Here is a 13,636-nt window from a genome sequence, read left to right as displayed (position 1 = left end):
GTGTAAGAACATGGATGTACCTATAGAAAAAATCTACAATAAGAGCCAAAGGGACAAGTTTGCGTGGGCCATCGACATGACGGAGGAGGACTTTGAGTTCTAACTTGGATAAGCTGATATTAAAATGCAATTAAGGAGCCATTCACTTCATAAGACATACATAACTTTAATATTGCATTCAGAATATATTCACTACTAATTGTGTACGTTTTGCTTACTGCTGTTCAGTTCTGCTTGACGCTTTATTTTGTTGTTCATTTGTTTGGTTTGCACTAATTTGAATAAAGGTTCCTGCTATGCAGTTAAGTGACACTTTTGAGCAGATATTGTTGCAATAACCTCTAATATTAACAGTTAAAGTAAATTCCCAATTTCCCAGCCTAGTCTAACAATGAACTCAATTTCAATACATTATAAACAATATAGACCCCCCAAAAAATGCAACAGACATTTCAGATAGTTTGCAAGATCAAATGCAACTCTGGCTTAAAAAAAAATATATACAGAAAAACAATGAGCACCTGGTAGTTATTTATATATTTTTTAAATTCACTCTGGACCTGGACAAATATGTATTATGTAATACATGACAAAGCATTGTATTAAATAGCTTTAATAGAAGAACATCTGTTGAAATTGGAATGCATCCCACAGCTTGGTCTAACAGTGCTGTTTGTAAATCCCCAAAGGCTTCAGATGTGCACTGTGCCCACTTCCCATGTTGGTAGGGGTGGAGGTTCCACTGGCCTGAGCCTGCACTTCTCAGCACCGGCCAGGGCAAAGCTGTCCCCATCAGCCATCATTTTATTAATTACGCTCTATGATGGAGAAATAACTTCTGGGTCGCTGCATAAAATTCCTTAAGTTGCATTCCTGCACATGTTTCTGAAAGGCATATCACACTATTCTAACTTACAAATGACATTCAACTTCTCAAGTCAAGTTACATAACTAACCGTTTATCACAATATTCAATATATAAAAAAGCATTTCACACGACGATACATCAAATCAAATGGTCAATTTCAGGATCGAAAAGTCTGCTGCTCCTGAATGTCAGACCGACTTCCCGTACTTGGGGACCTGCGGGACAGACAAAACAATGGGCTGCGTCTGAAGTCACTTAATGAATACATGTGTTCATTTACACGTTTACATCTGACACTGCAAAATAAACTATCATGACTAAAATGATTAACTGAGATATGTAACACTAAAAGAAAATGACTCTGATCTTCTGATATCTACGTATATATTCTTAGGATTCATGAGTCAATCAAGAAGAGAACACAAGCACAGAGTTTGAAGCAAAATGGAATGCATGAATAAAAAAAGCTATTTGGGGATACTGGTGTTGCACTGTTCCAGGAGCTGGATGGGGTCTCTGGCTTACCTTCATTATGACCCCTGACCCTCTTTAGCCTTTTCCGGTGCCGCCTCAATCTCCTCAACACCAGCCTGGGTCATTAGGTCGGCGATGTTCTTCTCCAAGTCGTCAATGCGTGTGCTCATCTCATCAAGTGAGGAAGCAGTTAAGGCATATAATTAACATAAGAACTCACAAAGTTACCCGTGGGTCTAATTGTGTCCAGGTCAGTCCACTGTTGAGACATCAATCCATCATTATATTAGATAAAAAATCTGCACCACAAATGCATTTAATCAATGAGCAATTGACTGCTTGCTTTATGAACGATTAATTAGGATATTCCTCCCGATGATCTGGTCGGACATGGTCTGGAACTTGTCCTGCATCTGTTGCAGCAGTGTCTGGACCTGTGAAACACACGGCACAAATACTGTAAGTGCAACTATGGCTCAATGCTGAGCAGGCCCATCCTTCAATCAGAGGATCAGCGGTTCGATCCCTGGCTCTACTAGTCCATGTGTCATTGGGCAGGACACTTACCCCAAAATTGCTCCCGGAGTTCTGTCTACGGTCTATGAATGTGTACGAATGTTAGTTACTGCTGATGGGAAGGGCTAAGGTTCCACCTGCACATTAGTGTGTGAATGTCATGTTGTGTTAAAGTGCTTTGAGTGGTCAGGAGACTAGAAAAGCACTATACAAGTACAGGTCCATTTACCATTTCACTACGAAGCCACAAATTAATCGTGTACGGATTAGAGTTGGTTCACTGAAGATCACAGCCACATGTCAAATGCGCCAGTTTAATTAGAGTTGGACACAATCAAGAGGATTTAAGTAATGATGCCTTCAGTGGACCGTACTTCTGGCACTTGAAAAACATCAGCACACCCACTCTAATGCATCATGCCTGTGGTCTGAATGATTTAAACCCAAAAAAAAGCAGTACAATGAAAACAGATGTATGTATGTACACACTTAACTGGGCGTCCTTAAGGAAAGGTCTGGAAGTGTACTTAAACACGTTTTACTCAACAATGGCTGTAAAAAGTGTAGAGACAACATAAAACAAATATAGGGGGGAAAAAAGGGAGGAGGACAAATACAACTTGAAGGCTTAGGAGGGTAACGGGAGTGTAATGGCTTTTATGCTCATCTCCATGACAACACTACCTACACATTACCCCAGCTACAAGACAACGACACTGCAGAAGTATATCATGTGTTGATGTAAAGCTGTGCGTGTTGCTCTGTTGTGATGTCATGGAGAAGCCACACTGACCACTAACGTTACATAACGTGCAAAACAAAAAGGCCAGCACGTTCTGGCCTCAGTAAACGGGTTGAACCCGCCGAGCCCATAACCCGGTTGGATTTGTACACGAATAAATAAACACAAAATGCTGCTGGTGCTACAGTCTGGCTAGTCTTCACCTGTGATCTAGCGAAGACTGGCTAGCTAGCCTCCGTTAGCATTCGTATAGCCATCCTTGCTAAGCTAGGCTGCTGTAGCTAACGCTGGATCGCCATCTCGATCACAACTCACCACATTGGTGAGGTCCTGCACCGACTTGGGGTCCGTCTCAGCCATGTTGTGGTGTGAGTTATTAGCAGCAGACAAACAGTACTCAAATTCAGAAAGTCTCCCAACTGTGTTCACTATTAGGCGTATAGCTTTCGAGAAAGATAGCAGTCGTTGGCACCACCCACCGCGCAGTCAGCTGTTCCGCAACACTAAGAGTCTCGCGAGAGCTGTGTCGGGGCTTCTAAATTACGTGGTATATGTAGTTTTTTTTTAATGAGCAGTGTGTGACATTACTTTAGTAACGTTAGTTATTGTTGTTAAACCCTTGTGGAGAAGACCACACGCCGCACGCGCTCATTGCATTTGTTCACTTGTGTTTGGCTGCTTCCCCGTCACGCGTTAAACATTGAAATATAGTAACGTTAGATCTGTAATAGTGTAATAGTGAACAACGGTGTGTGGGCGTGCGTGTGTGTTTATCTGTGCGCGAGTGTGTGTTTATCCGTGCGCGAGTGTGTGTACGTGTGCCCCGATGCGTATTCACATCTTGGGAGCGAGTTGGGATTTGAAAGTTGGAGCTTCCAGGGACCCCAGGGTGCTGTGGAGCTGAAACACACCCGTGTGAGTGTGCGAGTGTGTTTTTGTTCCGACAAGGTGAATGAAGGCGAGTGGTGAGTAAAGTTAGGTGCTGCTGCACCGTTTACCTTCAAAACGACGACTCTTAAATCACGCGACCTAGACGGACATACACACCGCTGTACGGGGGGCGACACACACCGCGACCGGCCGGCATTTGCCGTGAGCGCGCACTTTTTAATAAACAAAAACAATATATATATATATTTTTTAAATAGTTAAACACACAGCGTGGTGTACTCGACATGGCACGTCAAAACCTGCATACAATGTAAGCAGCCGGTGTTCGTCGTGTCTTTGTGTGCTCTTACTGGAGTAGCCCAGTAGCCCCAAACGGATGCCTGTATGTTCAGGCATGTCAGTGACCCGCCCCGTGAAGCTATGTTCTGCTTGCATAACAGCGTGCCCTGTTGCTAGACGTGGCCCAACACACTAGAGGCTGCTGGGGCACAAGGAAATAGCTGAAGACACCTTGGATTGTTAAATACTTGAGTAATGTTTAACTGTCGGAAACCTATAAAAAAAAAAACTACTTTGTTTTTAAACGTTCTGGGGATCAAGTATGGAGACGTGCACGGGTAAGTGAAGAACTGGCTTTTGCTCCACCAGACCAGATCCACCTGTCCGGCACCATCCTCCAAAAGCAGCCAGGTCTTGGCTGGACGATTGATTTCCTTCTGCCCTTACTTCCATCTGAGTTGTGTGAAATAACAGATGCCTCACGTGTAATCAGATCCTGCTCATCTTCTTGGAGGACTCTCGGTGCATCTCTGCATCCCCTGTTGTGTTGGATTAGCCTACTTCCAGCAATCAGTGTGATTTCAAAAAGATACCACTCAGAGAACCTGCTGGTGTTTTTTCATTCATTTATTGTTTTATGACTAAACTATCCTTAGTGTGTTAACTGAGCCTCAGTGAGCGACTCATCAGCTGACACTGCCTGCTCAGATAATGTGAATACAAATACTGTTAAGTTACACTGTTGTTATTACACAGCCACGAGAAGAATCCCACGGTCACCTATGAGTCACGCCACACCAATTCCCTTTTAGTCCCACTATTTGCAGAGAATTTGCAGGTCTTGCTTCTGTGTCACACAGCACACCAAACATTTTTTTCCACGTACCAATCCCATTGCGAAGGAGCTGCTAATCTGTATTACAAGACCACATTGTCTCAAATGTAATGACTCCCTCTATGTGCTCTGGAGAAAGAAAGGAATTGCAAACCTGTAGTCATTGATGTCATTATCCCCTCAATGCCTGCAAGCACTTGTGATTTTAGGGTTGGATCACCTCAGTGCCTGAACTACTTTGTGCTGCATGTAGGCCCGCTTGGTTCAACTGTGTAAACGCTCAGTGGTTTGTTAGTCAGAGAGAAGTCAGTCAGCAGGAGGAGAAGCAGACTTATGTTTTTTATCTCCACACCCTGTGACATCTCGTACTGACACCTCCCCCATCCAGGACACATCCTCGTCCTCATCTCTGGCTTCACTGGCCATCATCGGCCGTTTAACCTTTCCTTGCACTCCACTTGCTCTCTCTCTCTCTCTCTCTCTGTGGGACATTACCACATATTTGACTTGACAGATCCCCACCTGTTATCCCAGTCTGGCTCTGTGGTTGCTCATTCATAAATCACACGTCTGTACCTTCCCACTTTACAACTCTTCACTAGTAATAATAGAAACAAAGTGAATCGCAAAGTTCCGGTGAAGGTGTTTCTTGCAAAAGCCCAAAATATTTATATAGTGTAAGAACTTACTCATTAGAATAGTAGTATTCAATCTTTCTATCATGAGATAACTGCTCTGCTTAAGTCAGCTGGAATACAATTGTATTAGTTTAGTGTTGGTGTTTGTTCATAGCGGCACAGTACACATATGTTTACCTGTGGGACTACTTCTATTCACACAATGTAACTACCTCTGCCTGTACAGTGTGTACTACACGACTGCATGTGTGCATATACCGAGTGCTGACTGTTGAAGAATGATACACCTATTTTATTACCTAATAATTAGCACCATAATTACAAACAAAATTATCAGGGAAACAAATTGTGGAGTTTTTTTAAGGTTTACCTTCCAAATGTTTTACTAAATTAATAAAACAATTAATAACAAAATGTAATGAATTACACCTGTTTTGACAGAGTAATCAGTCAGTGAGTGCAATTTTTTTTTCTGGCCGATTTGTTAATGGTTGGAAACGAAATGTAGGAAAAGGGAAACACACTGGCGTGGCCAACCTACAACTGAGATATGTTGAATTAGATAAATATGGACAGTAGCTACAGGGAGAAAGTCTGCACTCACGTGGCAGTTTAAACATTTTTAACGCAAGGGATGGAACCTGTGTATTGTATTGTTGCTGCTGCTGTGCGTGTTGAAGAAGACTGATACAAATATATAAATTGTCCAGCGGGGACTCTGTAACCTCAAGAATGAACTCAAGAGTAAGTTTTTACTGTTTAAACCTAAGTCCATTTGTCTTTCAAAAACATTTTTATTCTCAGGGATAGTTATTTTTAAATGCATCACTGAGGTATTTAAATGCAATCAGCTTCATACGTTTGAGTGCTGATAACTCTGCTGAACTCCCATTTTATTCCTTTCATGCTTCCCAGGTGCCACCTTTTGACCCCCTGGACGCCTCTGAACTTACCTTGGTGTAATGGATGCAGAGGAGGACATGGAGGACTCGTGGTCGTTGCTGTCCTTGATGGCGTCCTGCCTCATGGTGTTCGGCGGGGCGCTGCCCTATGTGCCACAGTACCAGGATATCCAGAAGAGCAGCAACAGCGACGGCTTCTCCACCAGAGTGTGCCTGGTGCTGCTCATAGCCAACATCCTGCGCATCTTCTTCTGGTGAGGAGGACCGGGGAAGGCCTGTGTTTTGAATCTGTTATTCCCCCTTTGGATGGCACAGGCCATTTAAAAGGTAATTCCATAGATCAGTGTGTAACAAATGAATGGAAGAGGAATATAGTCACAAAAAAGAATGAGATTCATTATATAATGTGAGCCATTTGCTTTTCACTTTGCTTCTCGAAATCGTTTCACACACCGGAGAGCACAGGTCATTGTTCAACTGGAAGGACAGAAGAGGGAATGTAATCAATTCTTTATAGAATCCAGTGGGAACATTGGATTATTTATGAGGTCTTTCTGTGCTGCTTATAGCCTGTATGACACGTCCTAAAAAAGAAAACCCATTTAATTGAATAATATAGTATTATGTGTTAACTGTGGTATATACATAGCTTGTTTATTTGTTGTTGTTATCCTTATTTATATTGCAAAGGCCATGTATATTTGTGTTGACTGTAGTGTATTTGCTCCTACATCAACTGTGTAAAGTCTGTGATGTGGTCGTTGTTTCGGGTGCGTCCTTGCAGGATAGGGAAGCAGTTTGAGCTCACCCTGCTGCTGCAGAGTGTGGTGATGATCCTCGCCATGTTTGCCATGCTCCACCTGTGCTGTATGGTCCAATACACCAACCGAGTGAGCACCAAGCAACACCGACTTTCAGGTAACCGGCTTTGTTTCCGAAGCCATCTTGACCGACAACGAACAGCCGCTGTCACATTACCGCAGTAGTTACAAAAACATTTCAGGGTGGTAAACGACATATCCATAATCCAGCATGGACTGCTCTGTGTCAGCAGTTTAGGTGTCAAGTGCTTCAACTCCTACTTCTTGCCAAAAGATGGTGCCATTGGAAAAGCTTAACAGGCAAGGCTGCTGTTTTCAAAGAGCCTCACCTGATGGCCACTTATGTACCTCTTATCTGACATCCACCTGCCTTATTCTTTATTTAGAAAAGTTACATTTGGCTCCTTGTGTCCAGACGTTAAGGTAAATGCTTCTGCACACTGCTTATGTTAAAGCCTGAATACTAATAACACTCTGGAATAGATATTAAGATATGTAAGATATGTAATGTCCTATGGATGTATTAGCTGCTGTAATGTCGCACATGAGATTAGTCTATTCTGGGCACGTGTGTGTGTGTGTGTGTGTGGAGCGTCAGTGCAGGGTGAGGGAGAATCAGAGATGGGACGGAGAGGGCTAACGATTAAGCATCAGCATCCACTGTGTGTGTGTGCGTGTGTGTGTGTGTGTGTGTGTGTGTGTACGTGTTAAGGTCCGCGAGTGCAGATTGAGGGAGCCCATCCAAGATTATTTTCAGGGTCACTCTTCATAGGGATAGGGTGTTGTCTTTTATGGGTAATTGTGTTTTTACTTTTTTTTTTTACAGTCGCTCGAGTTGATTGCTTTTGCAAATGGGCTGGCAGGAACTCAATCTAAGACCAATTTTATAAGATAACAGTTGCCTGCGGAAGAGAAATTGAAGGATGGGATCTTGTAGTGCTCTGATCATGCAGAGCAGGGTGCGTTATTAAAAGACATACATTATCAGTATATCATGATCAGTGTTTGATTCGGATTCGAATTCAGGAGGGGAACGTTTCTTTGTAAATCAAAACAGACTGCGTGTTCCGTTTGTGTCGCTGGCGGTGGCAATTGTTCTCCAAAGGGATTTTTTCGATATTGCGTGCCTTTGGGGCATCTTAATCTTTGGCATCTGTGCTTCTCTCGTGTCGGCAAAGGGCCGGTGCATTACTCACCGTGAGCCCACGCTTCAACTTCTTTCATGGCGAATATAATCACTCACGTCAACCGGTGGTGAATCGGTTGCGGATTATTTCCACAGGCGTTGTCTCTGTCTGTGTTGCAAATGCTCTGGACAATAAGTTCAGCCTGTGTCAAACAGCCTAATATACAGAGAGAGCGATGCAGCTTAGGATCAAATCGTCACACGCGAGTTTGTCCGTAATGACCCCCGGCTACTAAAATACAGACAGATCACCCTCTCACATTAAGTCCCCCCCCCCCCACCGAGGTCCGGTTTCTCAGAGTCCGAGTACGACTGGGGTCAGGACAAGAATAGATCAGAACGGTCTTTTCCTCCCTCCAACGCTAAGTCTTTCCAACAGATCAGGGCCATCTCTCTGTAACGTTGGCCTGATTTTCTGAAGATCCTTCACGCTGAGCTCTCTCTCCCGTCATTTCTCCGCTACCCATCCAGCACCCCTTTCTCGTCTGTTTTTCCCACCTTCCTCCGCTGCTCTCCTTCTCTTATCTCTCTTCATTCTGTCCTTCTGTTGCTGTCTCATCACCTCTCCTCCTCCTCCTCCTCCTCCTCCTCCTCCTGCCCCTCACTTTTTATTTCAGCATGGACATCTGAGACTGAAGTGTGCCATACCAGGGTCATCTCTGATCCAGTGGCCTGTCTGCCAACACCTGTTCCCTCCTTACTGACCTCATTTTCCACTTCCTAAAGACATGCCCACACACACACACACACACACACACACACACACACACGAAAAAAGCACCGATTTAATGAACAAGTGAAATTAAGAATTGCTTGTCACTTCTCTGTGCAACTCCTGGATACGCTACCGATTCCTTTTCTTGTAACATTCTGCTGTTGCTGGTTGTGCTGGTTTCCTCAGCCTCCACCTGCCCTGGTTCCTTTCTTCATACTAGCCATTTGTGTATTGCAGAAGGTGTTTTTCCATATTTTAGTGATTTATGTCTGCGGAATTGTGTTCAGTCGATCACCTAAGGGTGTTCAATGTGCTGCCAGCCGCATCTGGCATGCTGCCTTTATTCATGTGGGGTTCAACCAAGCTTCTTTTTTTCCGTTTTTTTGTTGCTAAATGCAGCTGGCTTTGTGATGCTAAATGCTTTGACATAAGTTGAATACGCTGAAGAGAATCATATTCAGGCCGTTTTCACGACGGGTTTGCCTGCTGGGCTGCTTGTATACTTGTTTCCATCCATGGTTAGTTGACATAATGCTTTCCTTTCATAAAGTGTAGGTGTTTACCACAATACTGGATCACTCTCCGATGTATGCAGGGACATGGAGGACAATGTGCGGATGGTGCCATGTTGGCATGCCTGAAAGGAGTGTGGTCCACAAGGATGTTATTGGAAATGTTGTCATTTCTGGCTGCCTTCAAAAAATCTGGCCTGGGACAGCAGATGAAAATTAGCCTCTCTGGCTCACTTACAGTTTTACTGTTGATTGGTGTGCATTGTCCCTGTAAAAAAAAAAAAAAAATATATATATATATATATATATATATATATATATATATATATATATATATATATATATATATATATATATATATAAAGGAAGCAGGCATCCTGGGAGAGAATTGTTGTGTTGCATCAAGTCAGGGTTGTATTGTTATTTGACTCACTCATCGGTGGGGTATTTTATCTTCACTGTTTTCTTGTTATCAATTCAAGAAGGCCAGCTAGGATGTGATCAGGACACAGGAGTGCGTGTTGCATTCTGACTGGAACCGGCCACGCAGCCTTTTCAGGTTGGACACAACTGTCACACGTGTAGAGGCAACACATAGCTGGGTCTCACATTGTAAATAATGCCTACGCCCCCCCCCAAAAAGTGAGAGGGCAGAATTGTTTTTATTTCCAAGCGTTGCCTTTTTTTTTATTATTTAAGTGAAAGCTGAGAGAATCAACATGATTAGACCAGAATTTAATTCTCCAGCAAGGTCACCTTCATTATCGTTAATGAGTCTGAGGAGATATGGAGTGGGTGAATTAAATGTTTGTTCTTTGTGTGGGTGTGTGCACATGTTAGCATGCTCTACTTTAGCTCTTTATGCTGCTTTAATCTGGTGACGGTTGCTGTAAATACATAATGAAAGGTCAGCAGAAAGGAGGCTGTTTGGGGATTTTGTTACACAGTCCATTACAATGTAACCCTTCACATTGCCACCAATATAAAGTAGTAATAAGTAGATATTCAATAGTGAAAACATTTTCAGAATGAATTGACTGTAAAGTACGAGTTGTCATCTCTGAAGAATATTTATGATTTAAAAAAGACTAGATTGGTCTGGTTTGTAGATTAAAGTTAGAGCTTTACCTGCAGAGTCTGTGTCGTGGTTGTTACACTGAGCCGACTCTGAGTTCTGACTTTGCAGTGACTTCCAGTCGCTGCCCCAGGGTGCCACATTAACAATCATGGCCTTATGATACAGGGATTGGGAGGCTGATGGGGGGCCGAGGGGAGAGATTATGTTCAAAGACAAATGTGACCTCAGGCTTGGTGCAATGAAAGTGGGGAGTAACTTTGAACAAGTGAATTGGGAAATGACTGGGGAGACAGAGTGAAGGCAAATGAGTTCTGGAAATTAGAAATTAGTTTCAAATTTAAAGTTACGAGTTGAGTTGCAACCAGAAGTTCATTTTAAAACAAATAATGAGTGGAGCAACATCCTCCTCTACTGGTTGGAGTGGGTCAAGCACAACCTAACTGCTACAACACTTGCTCTTAAGGTTGTAACCTGTGCATGCATATATTTAGCATGCATTTAAATATTTTTCACAGGTAATAATGTCCTACATTTAACCAGCCAACAGTAGCAGCGCTCACCACTTTGTGAGTCCCCCAGCAAAGAGCCACAATTGCTCCACGCCATCCTGTTTGTGAGAACCAACGAGAGCTCACCAGACCATAAACACAGGAAGCGATTGGGCCTCTTGATAGCTGGTGTTGACACTGCGGTCATCCTTAAATCCGTTAGCACTCAAGCGGGGAAAGCAATTTGCTCTTGATAACCTTTTCGGGAGAGGTTAGAAGCAGCAGACGCGTGATGGGAATCATTAAAGGAAGCTTGCTCAGTCGGCGGCTAATTCGTTGTCTGTAATGTTACAAAATGAGCTGTCACTCTGCTTTTATTCATCCAAGTGATAACATACGGTATTTCCTCGCAACTTAATGCCCCATAAATTCACACCATAACTGTTCTGTACAGCCACTGTTCTGCACTGAGTCTGCCACACTGCAGAAAAATTCATTTGAGGACCAATTTATTTGATTTGCAGTATACCCTTTTAAATATACCACTGAGGTAATGGACAGATACCTTACCTACGGCTTAGTGCTCGGTGCTTTTCTTCCCTGAAAGACAGCTTGAAGAGGAGGGAAAGCTGAATAATTAATTAATTCACTTCCAAACTCTCATCTTTTACCAGGCTGCAGCCGAGCTTGAACACTTACTTTCCCGGTCTTGAGGCTGCTTTTTTGTGCCGATTACAGTATTTGTGCGTTGTGACCTTGACTCAGCGTATCGCTTTGAAGGTGAAGGTCTGTGCATTGTTCTCAGATTAATGTGTGACCTTCGACTGCATTTGAAGAGAAAAGCTGGACTCCATTTAGAGGAGTGCCCTGTCTGTCTGTCCGTGAGTGTTTCCCTGTGTCTAATAGGCTGGGATCGCCCCGTTCTTTTGCACTTGCATAGATGCATGTTGCATTTGTCTATGAATTACTAAATGGTGCAGTGCAGAGTATGACGATTCTGCCACTCACTCGTATCTACAAAACTCCGGCAGCACGACTGCAGCAAGACAAATCAGGTGTAACACGCACACACACACACACACACACAGGGACACAAAGGCAGACACTGTGCAACCCAACCAATTTAATTTACATATGCTAAGACACACAGAAAAGTGTGCTTATACTTTCAACGTCAAGAGTTTAATTAAACCCCAGATAACAGTTTATTTACAAGTCAAATGAAGTCAGGTAGGCGAGAGTTGTTTTATGAGGAGTCGAGCATTTTGGATTACTTGGGCAAAATGTTTTTTGTTTTTTTTAAACAGAAATAATATAACATGCCTCGAAGGGAGTATTTGTCGAGATCATTTTTTTGCTCCAATAGTTTTCTCGTAAGCCCACACATTGCAACACGAATTGCAATGTGAAAAACATTTGACTAAAACCAAAGATACGTTTTGCCGTTTGGATACATGAAGCAGTTTTTCACAGTCCCTGTTGTGCCTGGTGCGTCTCCTAAATGTTTGATATATTTGGCAGTAGCAGCGGAGGAATGTTGGTGGATATTAAAACCAGAAAATGGAGGAGTGACTCTCCATTTCGTCTGATGACGGCCCTCAAGGGCTGTTTGTTGGTCTCATGTCCTAAAAGGAATTTTCCCTCTTCGAGGAATACTTCTAAAGTTCTCCAAAGTGTGCGTTTATATTACTGAGTGGCTCCAGTCTCTGCTTTGGTCGATATGAATTAACTATAAATAAACCTAATTAGTAGTTTGCTGCTCTTTCAAGGCTCCTGCACCTTTTATATGTTATTAGTTAAACCTCTGCTTTTTTCTACTTCGACAAGTCAAAAATGTCTGCTGTGAAAAAAGACCTGTTTGTGTACCGGTGTTGTGCGCTAAACTTCATTGTATATTAATATCTCAGTGTACCTCCCATGTGAAAACGTAGTCATCTATCTACATTCGTTTCATTTTCTTTTTCATCCCCCGAGCTACTGTGGTAATTTATGTGTACGGGTCTGATATTTGACCCCATTGCTTGTGCGTTCAGTTAATTTTTTGCTGCCCACTCTCAAATCTCAGATGACTAACTTTCCCGCAAGCACATAAATGCTTTTAGAACTTGATAAATAAAGTCGATTTTTTTTTCATACTCACTATACACCCACTGTTTCCCCAGACTAGACCTCTCCTCAGGACTGTGTGGGTTTGTTCAGAGTGCTTGATTGACCCCTCTGTCCTGTCATCTGTTAGCTTTGTTGAAAACAAATCGACCAAACTGAGGCGAAACATCCACATTCAGTCTCCATGCAGAGTCAGTTCCATAGGGCTACTTGTGTTATCGAAAATTATTAAATGGAGATAGTTTTCATCAGGCCCACCCGGTTGAGAATAGAAACTTGCTTTTGGCTCTCTAATCAGACATTTGATATTGAGAAAATGGCTCAGCCTCTCTCTGAGGGTCTGCTCCGATACCTTGTGGTTATTTATGGATGTAGGTTAGAAATCCTGAACTTGTCTTTGCCACCGCTGAACTGGTTGTGTCAGTCAGGGCAGTGTGTCGCCTCATTAGACCAGCACTAAGGAGACGGTCTGTCAAACAGACACCATCTATCACCATCCATCTCCACCATAAAACCCGACAGGTGTGTGCGTGTTCAGCTATGTGTACCCATCTGTTATACACCTGTGTGTGTGTGTGTGTGTGT

General features: G+C 42.9%; 3 protein-coding genes across 4 annotated transcripts in view; 2 read left to right on the top strand and 1 right to left on the bottom strand.

Annotated features, from left to right (window-relative positions):
* Positions 1 to 427, top strand: part of zgc:173742 (DNA topoisomerase I, mitochondrial) — a 28,477-nt gene extending 28,050 nt beyond the window's left edge. The window contains exon 23 of the mRNA XM_034535970.1: positions 1 to 427. Coding sequence (XP_034391861.1) covers positions 1 to 103 — 103 coding nt within the window. The 3' untranslated portion in view covers positions 104 to 427.
* hsbp1b (heat shock factor binding protein 1b) lies at positions 147 to 3,121 on the bottom strand. Its single transcript, XM_034535969.1, has 4 exons — positions 2,916 to 3,121; positions 1,710 to 1,776; positions 1,394 to 1,520; positions 147 to 1,083 (listed from the first exon to the last, which is right to left on the bottom strand). The coding sequence occupies exons 1-3, from the start codon at positions 2,958 to 2,960 to the stop codon at positions 1,399 to 1,401; spliced, it is 234 nt and encodes a 77-aa protein (XP_034391860.1). The 5' UTR covers positions 2,961 to 3,121; the 3' UTR covers positions 147 to 1,083; positions 1,394 to 1,398.
* A 13-nt stretch (positions 3,122 to 3,134) lies between these two features.
* The window catches only part of si:dkey-246g23.2 (solute carrier family 66 member 2), a 49,259-nt gene continuing 38,757 nt past the window's right edge, over positions 3,135 to 13,636 (top strand). For both annotated transcript variants that reach the window (XM_034535968.1, XM_034535967.1), the window contains exons 1-3: positions 3,135 to 3,565; positions 6,159 to 6,399; positions 6,930 to 7,063. In XM_034535968.1, the coding sequence (XP_034391859.1) occupies positions 6,206 to 6,399; positions 6,930 to 7,063 (328 nt within the window). In that variant the 5' untranslated portion in view covers positions 3,135 to 3,565; positions 6,159 to 6,205. The remainder of the gene's footprint in view (positions 3,566 to 6,158; positions 6,400 to 6,929; positions 7,064 to 13,636) is intronic.

This window comes from Cyclopterus lumpus, chromosome 6 (assembly GCF_009769545.1).
Source record: "Cyclopterus lumpus isolate fCycLum1 chromosome 6, fCycLum1.pri, whole genome shotgun sequence".
Lineage (NCBI taxonomy): Eukaryota > Metazoa > Chordata > Actinopteri > Perciformes > Cyclopteridae > Cyclopterus > Cyclopterus lumpus.
Note: the sequence above shows the minus strand (reverse complement) of the source record. Positions and strands in the feature narration are given on the sequence as shown.